Source organism: Alligator sinensis, unplaced genomic scaffold (genome assembly GCF_000455745.1).
Source record: "Alligator sinensis unplaced genomic scaffold, ASM45574v1 scaffold1164_1, whole genome shotgun sequence".
Taxonomy (NCBI): domain Eukaryota; kingdom Metazoa; phylum Chordata; order Crocodylia; family Alligatoridae; genus Alligator; species Alligator sinensis.
Genome location: NW_005842225.1, coordinates 1086986 through 1104560, shown reverse-complemented (window position 1 = coordinate 1104560; position 17575 = coordinate 1086986). Strand labels below are relative to the sequence as shown.

The 17575-nt window shown below is 41.6% G+C and overlaps 1 protein-coding gene across 6 annotated transcripts in view; it reads right to left on the bottom strand.

The window, feature by feature from the left end:
* Positions 1 to 4881: 4881 nt before the first annotated feature.
* Positions 4882 to 17575, bottom strand: part of RBBP6 (RB binding protein 6, ubiquitin ligase) — a 26448-nt gene continuing 13754 nt past the window's right edge. For 3 of the 6 annotated variants that reach the window (XM_014521555.2, XM_025208220.1, XM_025208222.1), the window contains 11 exons: positions 16959 to 17131; positions 15706 to 15809; positions 14702 to 15006; positions 13858 to 13926; positions 13088 to 13193; positions 12927 to 13005; positions 12781 to 12838; positions 11315 to 11680; positions 10865 to 10966; positions 7886 to 9631; positions 4882 to 6882 (listed from right to left, as the gene is read on the bottom strand). In XM_014521555.2, coding sequence (XP_014377041.2) covers positions 5304 to 6882; positions 7886 to 9631; positions 10865 to 10966; positions 11315 to 11680; positions 12781 to 12838; positions 12927 to 13005; positions 13088 to 13193; positions 13858 to 13926; positions 14702 to 15006; positions 15706 to 15809; positions 16959 to 17131 — 4687 coding nt within the window. In that variant the 3' untranslated portion in view covers positions 4882 to 5303. The remainder of the gene's footprint in view (positions 6883 to 7885; positions 9632 to 10864; positions 10967 to 11314; positions 11681 to 12780; positions 12839 to 12926; positions 13006 to 13087; positions 13194 to 13857; positions 13927 to 14701; positions 15007 to 15705; positions 15810 to 16958; positions 17132 to 17575) is intronic. The other 3 variants (XM_025208223.1, XM_025208225.1, XM_025208224.1) reach the window with 2 other exon arrangements.

Below are 17575 nucleotides of genomic sequence, written 5' to 3'. Positions count from 1 at the left end.
AATGCACCAAGGGCAGGGAGAGCGGGGTGGGAGCAGAGACGGGCAGTACTCCCAGAGATACAGCTGGGGGTAAATGCTGAAGGGGTGGAGGAAATGCAGAGAAGCCGGCACTGGGCCAAAGTGGTCTTGCTAGCCCCGAAGCTGGTTTCCAAAACCGCGTGTAAGGAAAGAGGCAGGAGCCGAGTCCGAGCCCAGCCGACAAGGGCTGCAGCTAGAAATGCTTGAGGACAGTGTTGAGGCCTGGCCCAGGCCTGGGGGAGCTCCCGGTTTGGTCATCTTATACGAGCATTTCCCCCGTGAACTCGGAGCCTACAAGGATCGTTGGGACGGCAACACTTAAATGCTCGTCTTCCACTTGAACGCCTAACCTGTGAAGGGCTGTTTCATACCAAGCCCATCCTTTCTACGCGATCCAGCAACGATGTCCCCAAATGCTACTCCCTGGCTCGCGCTCCAGCGAGAGACTAAAATAATCCGGTAGCAAATTCTGCTGCTTCTCACACCTTTCATGCGTGGACAGCAATTCAGAGCCATTTCCACCTACTCACATAGCACAAGGACTTGAACTAAGATGGTAGTTTTCAATTTGCGGACCCCTAAACATTTTTAAGGGAGGCGCGGACCCCTTTGAATTGTAAGTGTGGGTATTCACATCCTTTTGATTGATCGTAGTCATCGCTCACGGACCCCTCAGACATGGTTTGTGGACCGCCGGGGTCCAGGGAGCACAGGTCGAAAACCCCTGCTCTAAGGCAACGTTGAGAGGAACAAGCCGTAGGCCACGTCTTTTCTAAGGAGTGTGGATAACTCCAGAAACCGGGTGAGGTAAATGCTGCCTTTTCCATGAAAGAAAACCCATAAAAGATGCTATAAAAATATACAACATGCTTTTAACTACAAGCAGGCCATTATGGTGACAAACAACAAAGGGCCCCAGAGTACATCAAATCCCTGATTAGCCAGATGACTCTTCCCCAGTGAAAATTTCAAGATTTATTTCGCGCCACTTGCATCCTTTGTGGCGACTCGCCTCCTCCCGACTCCGTTTGCTTTTCCAGCGAGCACGGAGCAGAGGGTCCGACAGGAGAGCAGCAGTCGGGGTTTTTGTCTTGCAGCAGCCTATAAAGGTTTTATGAACTTGAGAATAAGCAGCAAACACCAGGCAGCCGCTCGTGAGACGTTAGCACTTCTCTTTACCCACTGCAGAAACTATCCGGCAGTTTGTACTAATTGGCAGGATTCTGCACATCCCGATCGTTACGCTACCGACCGTATCATTTGGACAGTGAAATAATCCTGTAAGACTTGGAAATGCAGAGCTGCAGGCAGCCCCAAAAGGCAGCCTAGTCCACCCACTGCAAGCCAGTACAGCAAAACCAGCCCCGGCAGATCCAACCCACTTCCAAAAAAGCTGATGCTGCAATGTCCGCGGGGCCTGCTCCAATGCTTAACTGCCGCTGGTACCAGGTTTTTCCTAACAACTCATCTAAATCTCACCTTGCTGCAAATTAAGTCCACTACTTCTCACCGTACCCAGAGAAAATAGGAAGCGCAACCATTAAATAACTATAAAGATGACAAGTGTCTTCTTCATAACCCCCTTTCATATACAGGAAGACCATAGTTGTATCCCGTCTCTTTTTTTCTGGACTAACCTTCAGTTCTTTGAAGCCTTCCTTAGGCCATGTTTTCTAAAGCTCTTACCATGCTTATTGTACCCCTTCCAATGTATGTCGATAGCCCTCCTCACAAGGACACGCAGTGTCCCAATTGGGGCCACACCAGTGCCTAGTAAAATGGGCATTTGCATCCATGTTTTACAGACTCTGGTTAATGCACCCCAGAACAAGCCTGGTCTTCTAGCAATGCCGCTCCGTTATTGACCCCACTGAAACCCCCCGATCCTTTTCTGACAAACTGCTTGCCTCACAAGTTACCCCCCACCTTGCAATGGTGCATTTGATCTTTCCCTCCTAACCGGACCACTTTGCACTCATTTTAATTGAATTTTATTGTAGGGATTTCAGATCATTGATCAAGACTGAACTGCAGGCCTATCCTCCAAAGCATTTGCAGCCCCTGGCAGGTAAGGAAAATACTGAAGGGCCGGGGCCGGTACTGACCCTTGTGAGTCCCATGGAAGAGGTCCTCCTCGTTTCACAGCCAACCCCTGGTAACTCCGGGATGTATGCTTTTTTTAACCAGCTGGACGCGCAACTTTGAGGGTAGTAAACCCTATTTGTCTGGTAAGACAAACACCACACGGCTTATTTGGCAAGTCTTAGGTACATCCCGTTTCCTACTTCGCTTTCATTCAATAAACCAGTTAGCAACAATGATGCCTTTGTTCTTGGTAAACGATGATCGTTATCTCATCTTGTAGGCGCTCCTATTATCTTTCCAGCTCATGGCTCTAAGGTCTTTCTTTCCCCTCCCTTTTGTAAAGACAGGCTCTGTTTGCCCCTCATCAGCCCTGAGGCATTTCCCATCCCTTCAGGAATCACAAAAGTCACTAATGGCTTAAAATTACTTCAGCTAGCTTTCCACACCGCCTTGGTTGGAAGTTTTAATTGGGCAGTTTCCAAGGCCTGAAACCCTCAGCGATCAGTCATTAGGAAGAGGTTTTCGCAAAGTATTTGGCCATTTGTCAACATTTGATTACTCGGTTTACGTATCGGAAACAAAACTGCGTCTCACGAGACGACAGAATTACACCCAGGGAGATGCTGAACGTAATCCTCCTTTGAAAATAAAGAGAAGCCGGAGCAACCTGGGCAGTGCATATGGAGACGCTGAGCTGCCTACACACCAGTGTCCCTCTCTCGGCCTTGCTGGCTTAATCCGAAGGAAAGGCAGGTGCCAGTACGTTTGGCTGCAGGAGGTTAACGTCTTCCTAACTGTACTACCTTATGCTCTCTGGAGTGGCAAAGGTGAAGTTGATCTCAAGTCTAGGAAACAGCCTTCGAGCACTTCCCTTCACAGCACAGCGGGGAGCGCCCGGAAACCGCATGAACACGTCACACATTTCCTTTGGAAAGCTGGTGGACAGAAGACGCAGCAGATGAGCAGCCGTGTAAGTCACTTCCCTACAGCCAGGACTGGACACGAGCTGCATCTCAGTCTGTCAGCCCAAGACATTTGGAAAAAGAAGGTATCGGATCTTACTGAAGGCTCCAAACGTGGGGAAAACTTCCCTAGCAAACCTGCCGCAGGCTGCACAGCTCTGAAAGCAAAGGAGAGTTTAACTCGGTCACAAAAGCAGAGCCTTCTCGGTGTAAGTTTATGAAGAACTGCAGCATGCTCCCCCTTTTTGGAGATGCGCAATAACTGATTTCTAACGCCCGATTTCTAGATGGACTTGCTAATCATTCTGAGCCTCGACTGATGCTAGTCTTTTTTTCCCTAATTCCAGTTGTGAGCATCCTACTTCACTGAGCTTGAATGAGGTTGCTGTACTGGGCTGCTGAACAAGCAGCAGCTAAACTCTTGTATTTGCAAACGGCCTCATTATAAACAGTGCTAAATATTAGAATAAAGGCAACAGGAAGGGCTTTTTTACAGGAGGCTCTACTGAATCCTACCATAATTGCTGTTTTCTTAGGTGTGAAGTGACCACTCTACTCAAACGTGAGAACATTTAGGAAGGTGTGTGCGGCAACTCGGAAACTGTTTACACTGGTCCAATTGTTCCGGTTCTTCAAAGCAGAATTTTAACTGATTTATCCTTAAAGCCTCCTACTTGTACAGCAGGATCCCACTATAAATTGCCTTACCATAAAAATGTACCAGAAATAAAGCCCGAAACTTATCCCATGTTACTATGACGTGCAATCTTAAACCCACTGCTCTAAGTGTGCAGGTGGCTCATCTGTAAAGGAAACAGAAATGAGTTTTTGTCACCTCTATCGCTGTGCTGCCAAACTGCAGTTTCTACAATGCCACTTTTGAACAAAATAGTCTCCACAAGCAGGACGCCCTGAAATGCCACTTTAATTTAAATATTTTCAAATAGATCTCAGCTGGGCCAAATCCCAGATCCAAAGTAGTCAAGGGGTTTTTGTCACCAAGCTCACATGGTAACAGGGTTCAACTCTCCATGCACAGTGAAAAAGACGTCAGGTTAACTCTTGCAGTGTTGAACATTGCGGTCACTAAACTGAAGTGACGCTGTAGATCTTCCTTTAATTAAATCTACCATTTTCTGTATTTCCTCTCATTGTACGTAGATATTCACATACAAAAACCCTGACTTTTTAATTGGCTGCCTCTTCTCACCATATTTATTCACTAAATCCAAAACCCAACGGTAGCAATAGCAACGTTATGGCGACATAACAAGGAACTGTGACATCAGAGTAATCGACATCTGGTTACAAAACGAAAGCACCCGTTTGAGAAAACACAAGTCTCTTGGTGATCAGCACCAATATGAAAGGAAATACAGAATCTGGACATTCCCAGGAATACAACTGTAAACATCTGCCAACGCGTAGCATTGGTTCTTCAACACAAAACGGGAACAATGTTGACATGTGATAAGCTTCAAATATGACGTTATTTAAAAAGTCAATACCAGCTATTTTTAGTGGGTATTTTTTCAGGTAATATACCTTTTTAAATATTAAAAAAAACACACACGCACACACACCTACTTGGCAAGACCTGGCATTTTAAAAAGTGCTATTTTTTTTTTTTTTTGCTATATCCTTAATTTTCTTGAAGTTCTACTTTTTTTTTTTTTTCTTTAAAGGTTAAAACTGTCAATATATTATGTGTATTATATTTTGGCTGCCTGAAACTTTTCATTTGTTATCATCTGTCCCTGTTCTTGCCCATACCCTGTACATGTTCAGGTACTACTGCAAATTCCATCACATTGAATAAAGTTTACTGAAAACTTTTTATTGTAATCAAAAAGTGACATAACAGGGCTGCAATGAATTCTGCAAATCATTCTGCTGATATTTTATAACTGATACCAGCTTTTTCTGCCAGGCAATTAAAAAAAATTCAAATGTGAAAAATTTCACAGTACAGTAAACTCCACCCAAACTAATTAATGGTGGTTAAAATTAAGATGCCCCAGCAAAACCTTTCATGTTACATGGTCACAACTCACAATTCTGTACAAAACGTTCACTTTATAAAGCTCTGATGTAAAAATCAAATAATCAAGCAGCAATATTTTAAGTGCAGCACAGGGTCTTTCATGTCATTATTTACAAAGCTTGAATTTGCTTACATTATAACAAAATTTAATACAGATGACTTAGTAATTAAGTCAATTTTTCTTATCTGTCATATTATACAGTGACAGATTTCACTTTTTGGTCATCTTTCTCTTTCTCTTTTTCTTTATCTTTGCTCTTCTTGGATTTCTTCTTCTTGTGTTTGTGTTTTTGGCTTTTCTCCAATTCAGACTCATTTCCAGTGTGTTTCTTATGCTTCTTGTGTTTTTTGTGCTTCTTGTGCTTCTTTTTGTCTTTCTTCTTCTTCTTTTTCTTGCTGTCCTGACTCTCAGCCGAGCTAACACTGCTGCTGTGGCTTCGAGTCTGGCTTCCAGAAGGGCTATGACTACGGCTGCGGCTAACACTGGGACTGCTTTGACTTTGACTTCTGCTTACATCAGGCTGACCAACTGCTGCTGCGGGTACAGTCTCTTTAACTTTCTCCACTGTCTTTTCTTTCAGTTCTTTAGGATTTTTTCCTAAAGACTCCTCATCTTTTGCAGACACATTGCTCTCACTGTCGCTTTCGTTGTAGTCTGGGACAAACGCAGCCTCGTCAGTTTCTCTAGTTAAGTCGGAAGAGAGTCGAGAGGAGTGGCTTAACTGAGGCTTCGGTTTGACGGCGCTCTTGTCGCTTTGCCCAGCAGCATGCTCTTTTTCATTTTTTGTATCTGGCGATCCATGTCTGTGAGATGATTTATTGCCACTTGACTCTCTCTCCTTATTGCTCTTTGTTTCTGATGTGTGTTTCTCCCTTTCTTTAGCTGAACTTTTGTCTGAAGATTTGTGTTCTTCTGATGAGCGTTTGGAATCGTGGCCAGTTTTGTGATCATATGGCCTTCTGCTGTCTCTTGGAGGACTATGGTTGCTCCTTTTAGAATCTCCCGATCCCTTTTTGGATAAGTCTGTTCTTTCATCTCTCGGTTTACTTTTCTGACCCGAGGTCGACTCCCTGTTTCGAGAAGGAGAGTCCTTTCTCCTTGTGGACTCATTCTTTTCATCCCTACGCTTGGAACTAGAATGATCCCGGCTGCTATCATAATCAGATTTTTTGTCCCTGCTAGGAGTAAAGTCTTTCGCAGAGGATCCACGCCCAGTATCATGCTTATCTGAGGATCTGCTGTCTTTGGATGATGGAGGATTTTTTAGGTTTCCTTGCTCAGCCCCACGTTCAGAGTTGTCTTTTTCGGGTTGAACATTGCTTTTCCGTTTCTCCGAGGAGTCCTTGTCTGATGAAGAATGATCCCGGTCCTTGGTTTTCCCTTTTTCACTTGACACAGAGTTTTTTGAGCTTTTTGCTTCATGCTGGGAGCTTTCGTAACTTGCTTCTTTTGTAGTTTTCTGTGTTTTTTCCAAGGATTCAGATTCTTTTTCAGTGTGTTTCAGAGGATTTGGGGACTTAGCACTCACATTTTTTACAACACTAGAGGGTTTTACTACATTTGAAGGTACTTGTGTAGAGTTAACGTCTTCCTCTTCAGACTCAAAGTCATCTTTATCCCACTTTGATTGAGGAACCTGAATCATAATAATGACATCTTCTGCAGGGGCTGTTATATCATTATTATATTCTTCCATGGTCTTAATGACAGTCCGTTTTGTGTCTTGCTTTTCTTCAGACTTTCTAACAGGACTGCCTCCAGTAGAGCTAGTACTAAATAGGAAAAAAAAAAAGAAAAAAGTTACATACACACACTGATCGAGACCTGAAATCCATTACATACGCACATTGATCGAAATCTGAAATCCATGGTTACAGCAGGTTGTTTTGTTATGAAGTATGCCACTCTGATAAAGCATTTGCATTTAATTTCAAGTGTTAAAATTCCAAATATTCACTAGCTTTTAAAAAAGCGTTCAAATTATAAGAGGGGGCAGGACTAGAAAAAGATGATCTTGCAAGATCAGACTATAAGCTATAAAGTACTATCTCCCACCTCTGAATCTAGCTTAGGCACTAAATCATCATAGCACCAAATCTTATCTAGCAATTCCAGTGTGCTATAGTTCCACCAGTATTTAAAAAAAAAAAAAAAAAAAAAAAGGGGGGGGGGGGGGGTCCTTTATTTCTACAACAGGCAAGTCAGGAACTGTGCAGTCTCTCTAATTCACCCCCTATCCAGCTAATTCCTGATACTTGCATACACAATTCTCTAGAAGAATGATGATTGTTAAAATTCCTGTTACAACAATCCTAAAATAAAATATAGTGCTGTCAAGCAATAAACTTTAAAATAGTTGCATCGTGTGTTGTTAGTTTACAGTCATAGCAATAATGGAAATTCCACGCCAAACTGCTTTTCCTCCTGCCCCTAGCAGTTAACAGACCCCAGGGAAGGGAAGGGAAGGGAAGGGAAGGGAAGGGAAGGGAAGGGGGCACCCCCCATCCCACAGATCAGAGGATGTGTAATGCACACAGCTAAGCAGGTGATGGACGAGGAGGCATCTCAACACAGGTGTAGGGTAGAGCTGGGGCAAATTCAAGGGCTGAGTTTGATTCTGAACAGATTTTAAGACAATACACAGCTTGCAGGAATGTGCCCATGTGCTTATTTGACTATGGACTTAGCTGACCTGTAGTTGGTCAACTGACAGATTTTACATTTTACGAAGGAGAGAGAAGAGAAAAGATGGGGAAAGAGAAACTCGGAAGATACCTGGTGTAATCCACAAGAGTTGAACCAGACCCATCAGCTGCTGTTACTTTTCTTCTCACTTTTCCTTTAACCTTTTCTGGTTTAACTTTGCTACTGGTTGGCTCAGGTTTCTCAGCAGGTTCCTTTGCAGGAGGTACATTTTCTCCACTGACAATCTTTTTGCCTGTCTCTCTGTTAAGCTTAATCTTTTTTGCTGGGGCAAGCAGAGAAGCAGCTTTGTCCTTTTCAGGGGTTCGCTCTGCTTTCTCACCATCAGGGTCAGCTTTTCCCTTGGGTGATGGTTTCACTTCAGCCACTTCTGGTTTCGACGTTTTTAAAGTGGTTTCATGTTCTTTATCTACCTTTTCTTCTGCCTTTCTTTTTCTTTTCTCAGGTTTTACATCAGAAGGTTTGCTTTTTTCCACAGGCTTTTTTGTCTTTTCCTCTTTGCTTGACGTTTTCTCTGGTTTGACTTCTTTCGGATGGTCCTTCTTTGCTTTTTCCTCCTTGGCTGGTCTGGTTTCTGGATGCTCTTTTGCTGTTTTTGGATGAACTTTCCGTGGCGTGCCCAGTGCCTTCTCATCCTTTTGGGAGGAAGATGCTTTAATACTGTCTGGCTTTGGCAATTCATCCTTTGTTTTTTTTGCCGGAGGGTCTGTTCGAGGAGACTTTTCACGCTCAGTCTCGGTTTTATCCTGGGGTGCTTTAGCTGGTTTTACTACACTCTCTTTCTTAGCAGTGGCAGCAACTTCTGGTTTCCGCTTTGTCTTGTCAACTTTTGCTTTAGGCTTATCTTTCTCTCTTTTCTCTTTTTCAGATACTGGTTTAAAAGTAATAGAATCGGCTTCCATAGGTTCATCCCTGACCGGCGTGGCATCATCCCTGCTTGGGAGCACGAACAGCGAGTCGGGTTTAATTTCTTCGCCTCCAGCAGGTGGCTCTCTCGGCTTCCTCGCACCTTCCAGCAGCTCAGCATTAGGAAAGCCTTCGTTCTCATCTCCTTTCCTCCTCTTCCGGTGCTTTTTATGTTTATTTCCTTTGCCATCTCCCAAGGGGTTTTCACCTTCCTTTTCCTTCGGTTTTGCAGGATCTTTAACATTGTGGCCTTCTCTTCCAGGTTTTTCAGGATAATTGCCACCTATATTACGATTTCTATGGCTCTGTCCAGCAGCATAATCGTCTCTACGACCCCGAGCATATGGGGAATTCTCTCGTCTAGCTCCTGGTGGACCAAACCGATCTGGAGAAAAGTTCTCTCTATTTACTGGGGGTCTCGGCTGGGCTCCAGCAGCATAGCCCTTATAAATCTTTTCATACCATTCTCTATAGTTTCTTTCCCATTCTCTGTATCTTTCCTTTTCAAATGGATCTCTGAAATCAACAGACCTGCCATAGTAGGCTTTAATGTCATACGGAGGGACTTCTCTATATCGGTTAAAATACTCTCTTTCCCCTTCCCCTTGGGGTATAGCCCGCTTAGTGGGAGATTGACCTCTAAATATTGGAGATCTTGAACGTGAATGATATCTTCTATACGGGGGTGACCTTGATCTTGAACGGTGATATCCATGGGACCTTGATCGAGAACGATAGTTACGACTCTTCCCCCTCCCTCTCCGTGGGTACGGAGGTGACCGTGAGTAGGAGCGAGAATGGGAGCGACTAAATGATCGAGAATACGAACGAGAGCGAGATGAACCTGATCTTGACTTGGAGTACGTATACGAACTTCTAGAGTAAGATGAAGCACTATACGGAGACTTGGACCTTAAAAAGAAAAAAAGCCACAGATTTAATGTAAAACAGCTCTGCTCCCCAAAACGTTTTGTTTTATATAGAAGTATACTGTGACGCCAGAACCACTGTGGGCTGTTGACATAGTGCCACTGTGAAGTTATGATGGATGTGATAATGCACAAAAGCCTGTGCTTACATGAGTGAGAAAAGCCACTGCTTTGTTTCACCTAGTATAACACTTGGTGCAGAAAGACTGAGAATCCAAAGTCTAGCTCCATTCATTCCCACCGTATAAACTATTTTATCTGCTAATTGATTTAAGGTGGTGTACAGTGGCCTCTACTGGTATGAGCATGCACAAATATTCACTACTCAGCAAAGTAGAGACTACTCAGATCATTTATATTACAATAAGATGCTAAAAGGGCAAGTCTTAATGGTTAAAGTGCAATACCAAACATTAATAGACCATGAATTAGCTTGGAGACAGTAAAGCTAAATCTTAAAATGTCAGCTGAGTCTATTTAACTTTACTGCTTATTTGGCAATTTACACAGTAGGCATAACACTTTGTGCTGCAATGTTACGTACAGTACTATTTAAGTAACGCTCTATATGCTAGACCTCCCGGCTAGAGAGCGCTAACGCTGAAAAATATTGATCTTCTTTCACGTAAGATCACATTTAAAAGCTTTTAGCTCTTAACTTGTAACTTGTACTAATATCACTAATGATTCAGAGTTACTACCAACAGAAGACTGTTATCACATTACTACTGCAGAATTATTCAGACCAGTGTTGCAGAAGAAATCTATACTCTTAGGGTGGACATCTTTACAGAATGACCAGCTGCATATTTTTCCTTGAGGAAACTTAAAAAAAACCAAAACAACACATCTCTAATTTAACATGCCACTGCATATTCAGAAGCTCTGCACAGATAAGTCTTTCAACCAGCATATAAAACCAATAGTTTCTTTTTTGAAAAATTAAAAAGTAAATTCAGCTCTTCTAACTTCTAAGAGAAGCTCAAAGTGAATTTCATCCTAGTGACAGCCACTGGATTTGCAGTCCTGGAAGTTAAAATGTCACAAAGAATGTACAGGCCTGATAACACATAGGCAATGGAAGGTGACTTCCCACACACTGCTTCTCCCAAAAGAGCCTTGATTCATCTGTTAGGAATCACCCATAGGGACAAGTTACTAATGCAGTGTTCCCACCTATTCGATTTTTAGTCTTTGTGGTGAGATGAACAATTACCTGGAAAATGAACGCCTACGCTCCTTTTGAATCTTTTTATATTCCATCAATTCTTTAGCAAAATCATTTGTAAACTCATCAAGTTTGGACTTTTTCTTTTCCCTGTTAAAATAAGATAATTATCGTTTGACCTATATCACAAAAAGGGACCTAACAAACTAAGAAGGCTAAATGAGCGAATGTACATTGCATGCAAATGAAAATGAACTTCCTATTTAAACAATGACAGCTAAAAACTCCTAGACAAGTTTTCAGGGAAAACTTTGGAATTACAGAGGCCTTGTTTCAGTTTTGCAGCTTTACCATCTGTAATGAAAAACGCATTGGAAAAAACTTGCTTTAAGTCATTTTTGCTTATGGCAGACGCACTTCAGCATATTTCTGGTCCGACATGCTACCGAATCAGAACTATGAAACATAAGGCAACTTCATTCAGAACCAAATACTTACTCCTCTTTAAGTCTCCGCTGCTCTCTGTAAAACTCCTCCCTAGATAAAGGAGGCGCTTGTGTCGTTGGGATGGCATTTGAATGAGCCGATGGTACTGCTGTTGGTACCCAAGGTGTTGATATGTTTGCAGGAGCTGGGGGGTATCCTGGAGGGGGGACAGGGTACCCGGCAGGTGGAGGTTGACCAGGTGGAAACTGAGGAGGAAACTGTGGTGGTGGTACCCCCGGTGGAAGAGGAAGTGCGTGGGGAGGTGGCGGATACAGGGGAGGTGGCGGCACAGGCACAAAGACTGGTGTTGATGCTGGCAATGTTGGGGCCTGAGTCCTTTGTGTACGTTCACTATGCGGGCGTCCTCGATTTGAACTTCTAAAGAAACCCAAAAACACGTGTCACTGTTTGGTACACTCTGCCCTTATTTTAAAGAGGAAAGTGAATGAAGCTGCTGTGTCTTTGGGCTTTTTTCTGCCTTTGTTCTCAACTTCAGTCTTTTGAATTCCTCCCTGCTTACGTCTGCTCATTCCTCCTGTATTGTGCTTGTGCTCCTTACTCTCCCCTAACATATCCTCACCCCCAACAGCAACCTCAGTCTTCTTTCCTTACTCTCAGCTCTGCAACTTTAGACGGTTTCTCCCTAAGCTTAGAAGTCTCCCATTTCCCAGGTGCTAAGTGCCCACCACTCCTTTGCCACTCTGACATATTTAATGCTTTGCACTTCTCATCTTCAAAGCACCGTGCAAACATTAGCTAATCTTCTCTTGAACTTCTTTTAACTTCTTCCACAGAGCCTTCCTATGTTGATCTCACGATGACTCAACTGCACTTTCTTGTACCTCAATAGTTGTCCCGTTTATTGAATTTGAGATATTAAGATACCTCTAGCATGGCCCCTCCATTTGCTGTCGCTTTTTTTCCTTTTAAGTATTTGTAGAGTGAAACGTACGCTTACAGATTAACAAATGCTTATTAATGAGCACACATCCCAGAAAGAAGGACCAGCTGAATGAGTCTTTTCAAACAGACTGAAAAAGCATGTTTCACCATTTGAAAGCACTAGGTAAGCAAACTCCAAAACTGCTATAAGATAAATGGTTGTGTGTGTTTGCCTCTCCATAATTTAATCTCAACTAAATTTAACCAAATTCTTAAAAAAAAAAAATAATCCAGCACTCAAAATATTGAAGCCAAATTCTAATGGACAAACAAATGTCTTCAGTCCCATTCTTCTAGTTATCAAGGAGGCAATTTTCCACCTGATTTCCCTTTGTAAAAATTAATTCTGATTAATCCATTTATTATTATTATTATTACTTAACTTGCATTCTCTGTGTCCGTCTACATATACACTTGGAGAACAGTTAGTTTACAATGAAACACATTCAATATGGCAAGTCACTCTCTAGTTAAGCAGGTTACAATCTGCTTAAAAGGGACTAAAGTGATTTTTTTTTGAGGTAAAAAACACTTACGGTTCCCAGCCTGGCCTGCTGCCTGAAGAACGAACCGGATTGCCTCTTATTGGCTGACCTGTTTAGGGGGGGAAAAAAAATTTCCATTTAGTTCAGCTGAAAATAAATATTTAGAAAAAAGTCTGGATACACTTGTAGTTACTTACCAGTAGTGGGTATTGACTGTCCCTGTGAAGCAAGCTGGCCTGGTAATGCTGGCTGTCCTAGTACAGGAACCTGGTAGCCCTAAGGATAAAGGATGAAAAATTAGTAAAGCAATTGTCTTAAAATACAGGAGAGTCATTTTGTATGCTGAAGTAAAGCATACCTTTACTTTCTCTTCCATCACAGTGCTGATTGAGAGAGAGGAAGAAGTTTTTGAATGCTCCGAGGCTGTCACAATAGCAGCAGGAGGTATAACACTATCTGCATCCCTGAAAAAAACCCCCCCCACACACACACACATTAAGATCTGTGCCATTCAAATCCACTGATTTAGAATACCACTAGAAGTATAAGGATTGAGCCAAGTTTTTTTTTTTAAAAACAACAAAATTACTTCAGACTGGAAAACTATATACTTTTATACCAGTTATCTTAGGAATACACTAGACACCGTACAAATTCAATGAAGTTGTAGATGCATTTTTAACATGGAAGGTCAAAAGGGAAATGTGTAAATTTTCTGTACATGTAAATTGTACTACAGCTTTTAAAAGGTACACAACTTTGACGTTATATACACTGCAAAGCCAAAGTTTAAATTAAATGTGTACAAGTTTCCAGAAAGGGATTTAGAGGCTGGACTGTTATTCTGAATAATGGCCTCAGCAATCAGTGATACCTTTAGCCTGTAGTCTACAATACCTCCAACTAATGGGTAGAGGCACTTCCTAGATTCAAACCACAGAGTTAAGAAGGCAAAAGCCTTACACTACAGTCGTTGATTATTTTATTTAATTTTAATGACATTTCAACAGGAACAGTTTGGATCTTAAAACTTACAGTATGCAGAGTTAAATGTAAATACAGCAAAAGCTTTGTTATCCAGCACCCATGGGGAACTGGGGGTGCTGGATAACAAAATATGCCGGTTACCTGAGAGGCCGCCTCTCCTGCCGTGTCCGGTGCGCCGCCGCCCCTCCTGCCGCATCACCGCCCCTCCCGCTGCGAGGAACAGGGAGGGGGGCAGAAGAGAAAGGGGAAAAAAAACACACCTGTTATTGTGGAGGCTCGGCAGCACAGGCTGCTTTGCCCCAGGCCATGGGGGCTTGGCAAAACCGTAAGTGCCACGGTGGGCACTTCCGGTTTCGCTTTTACCTTACAAGCCGGCATGCCAGTTAATAGAGCATGCCGGCTTGTAAAGGGCTGGATAACGCGGCTTTTACTGTATGTGTGTGTGTGTGTGTGTGTGTATATATATATAAAAACCTTGTAGCAATAATTTATGACCTACTACTTCCCAGAATGTGCACTGTTGGCTTGATTCTGTATTTTAATGGAACCTGTTCTGACCCTAGATCACTGGTTCTCAACCTTTTCAGACTCAAGGCAACTCTTGGAAAATGTTATCTTATAATTTTCATTTGTTTTCAAACCACAGAAAAATACAGCAGTTCTGTTTCAAAGAACTCAGAACCTTTCTGATTGTTGTGGCTTTTCTAACACTGATTTCTTGTTTGAAATCTCTGAATTTATCTTGTGAATCATGTTTGCATTCTTGTAAACCCTGGTAGTGTGAATGTGAAATACAATAAAATAAGTTAGAGCTTCCTAGGGTGTACCTGGAGCCAAAAGGGAGGCATGTGCTAGTTGTGTCACCCATCATTACAGGATGTACAAGTAGCTATCAGACAAATCAAGCACCAGAGATAAATGGAAGGGGGAAAAGTAGTGTTAAGGTTATGTATTTTCCATTTGTGCGTACACCAAGTTTACTTACCGAAAAGGTCCGTCTGGCTTTTCAGATCGAAGAGAGATGGACAGATCAGCAGCAGCTCCAGGTCCAGAAGACGGATTTGCTGACACAGTAGCAGATGCAGATGACTGACTAGGAGTCAACGACGATGTTAAAGAAGCAGCAGAATGAGCAGGTGAAGTTACTGGAATCATTAGAGGATCCTGTTGTCTGGAAACCGTTGGCCTCACTACAGGTTGCATGTTTCGCTGGACCGTTGGTCTTGGTTGCTGCATCTGCTTACGGAGCCTTTTGGTGTAGCCAGTTTCATTTTTGAAGTTGTTTACAGCCTAAAAATAGAAAAATCATTGTTACATAAAGATTACTATTCTCATATAAAACCCCTTTCCTTTATTTAGAGTTAAGATTGCCCACAGGCACTGAAGTATATAAAAACTTCAGATAAATCAGCGTATCACATTATCGGTATGTTTCTGAAAAACTGTCAAAAGCAAGAATTAATATTGCTATTTAAAATTCTGTAGTAAGCGCCACTGTAGTAAAGAAGGAAAGTACATTCTGTGCAGAGCTATTCAAATTCAGGTTGCCTGATGACTTAGGAACCAGCACTGCAATAGTTCATACTTTCATAGGAAAAAGTTAGACTGGAAAGGACCTCTTAAGATCATCTAGTCCAGTCCCCTGCTCAAGGCAGGATCATCCCCGACTAAACAGCCACTTTGTTCTCTCCACAGTGGTGAAAGGTGAAAGCAGAAATTCTTCCTGTGAAAACTTAAAATCTGGAACACACATTTGACCGCACATGGACTCAACAAATTATATCCGTCAATGGTCACTGCTGAAATTGAGAAATCACATACTTGATGGATTTATTTGAGCAAGACAGGAAGCAAACATTTAATATATATTGTAACTGATTTGAAAAATAATTCTCAACTTAGCCTTAATTATGGAGGAGTTGTTATAAATCCGATTTTCCTACTGCCTAGGTATTTGCAAAGACAGTGTTACACATGGCATAAGCTTACCTGGCGTAAGAACTTGTTGGCAATTAAAGCATCAGGGGAAACATCTGTCTGATGACAAGTTGGACAGGTATGGTCATCTGACTCCAGTAGTGCTGTTCTGATACCTGTAAACCATTAGAAATACTGAGTAAAAAAAAAAAAACCAAAAAAACTTTTGCCAAGCTAAAAATCTTTGGTCCACACTATATTCTCAAATCCACGTGCAAGATTAACACTAGGCTCCAAGGAAAATGAACCTGGATTGCAAGCATATAAAAGTGTTTTTTTTCCTGCCCTAACTAAAGGGCTTGAAAGGTAAATGTGCTGGGAGTTAACATTCCTAATGTATAAGCATTAAATTCATTAAGCTTCTTGAAGCTTTACGTGGGCCAACTTTTCAAGCTAGTTTAGTCCTTAGCCTAGGTGAAAAACGTTTAATTTCCAGAGCGAAATCACTGAGTTTTAGCATGTGCTATTATTTTAACACAAATCATTTAACCATCCAGTTTTAAGAGCGACTATTATTTCAGATACAGAAACAATGACAGAATGATTATAATTTAAAAGAAGATTTTTTTTTTGGTAAAGAAGGTTTACAAAGAACTGCTTCCACAGCTTTATGGAAATGCTAGTGAAAAAATGCTTTTTTGAGTTCAAACATCATTTAGTAGTATTTCACAATCCACACAGTGAAGTTAGTACAGGAGTCGAAAGAAAATCAGCTACAGTTTAGCTGAGTCAGTTGTACGAGCAGTCAGAGCCTCAAGAAAAATAGTTATGTTGCATTCTTAAGAACGCATCAAACTGGGTTAAAATTATTTTGAATGGCCTTCAAAAGAAATTTCAACAAGGGCCTACCTTTCCACTGGTTTCAGCCTACAGTGAATTGTCTATGCTAGTTTTCCAAATGTAACAGGGCTACGTGATGATCGTTAAACAAATCAAAGTGAGACGGGTTGGAGAAATCATTTACTCAAAAAAGATGCAGTCAGTAGCACAGTGACTGTACAGAAGAGCAACTGTTTGCTATTCTGGTGGTTATTACTCCCTACATAATCGTTACTCTGTTTTTTGAGCTATAAGCTTTCCTTTTTCCTTTACAGCCAAATAAAATGCAAGACCTTGCTGGTTAAGGCACCATCCCTTTCTAAAATGTCAATTTAACACACCCATTTTTGTTCATTCATTTCCCATTCACTACTGTAAGATCACCAAGTCGAACTTTATACATTTAGCAGCTTGAGTTAAGTGTAACATTTGAATATGGCACTTACATTCATCACAATAACTGTTTCCACAGCAGGGAATGACAACTGCATCAGTCATTATATCTTTGCAGATCAGACACAACAATTCATCTGGAATAGGATCATCCTCTTCTGAAGAGGAAGATGGCTCCTCTGGTAGAAAAGGGGGCTTTTCCTTCTTTCCTATGGCATAAGCCTCCCTAAAAGAAAATAATTTTAATTTCAAATAATCTGATTATGGAAATGTCACCAAAACTACCAATGTTATCACTAGATTAAAGAAAAATCCCAACTGCATACTTCAAATGCTCAGCATGTTTGATATTACAGAAAAAAACAGCATCAAGTACTTATTTGATCTGTGCCAATTACTCAGGTATGATACAGCTTCTACATAAAGCAGCACATCACAGGAAAATACAGGAAAGTTTTCCAGTGCCATATATATATATATATATATATATGAATGAATGTTATCAAAAATGAATTCTTGCTAATAGTTTTTTTAAAGGGTATTTTAATTCAATTATATTAAATCAGGAGGGATGTTTTTTGTATTTTTAAGGCCATTGCATCTTGGCTGACAGTCAGCTGTTACAGCTTAAGCTACCAAAGGTTTCTTAGGTCTTGCAAGGATGTCCAAG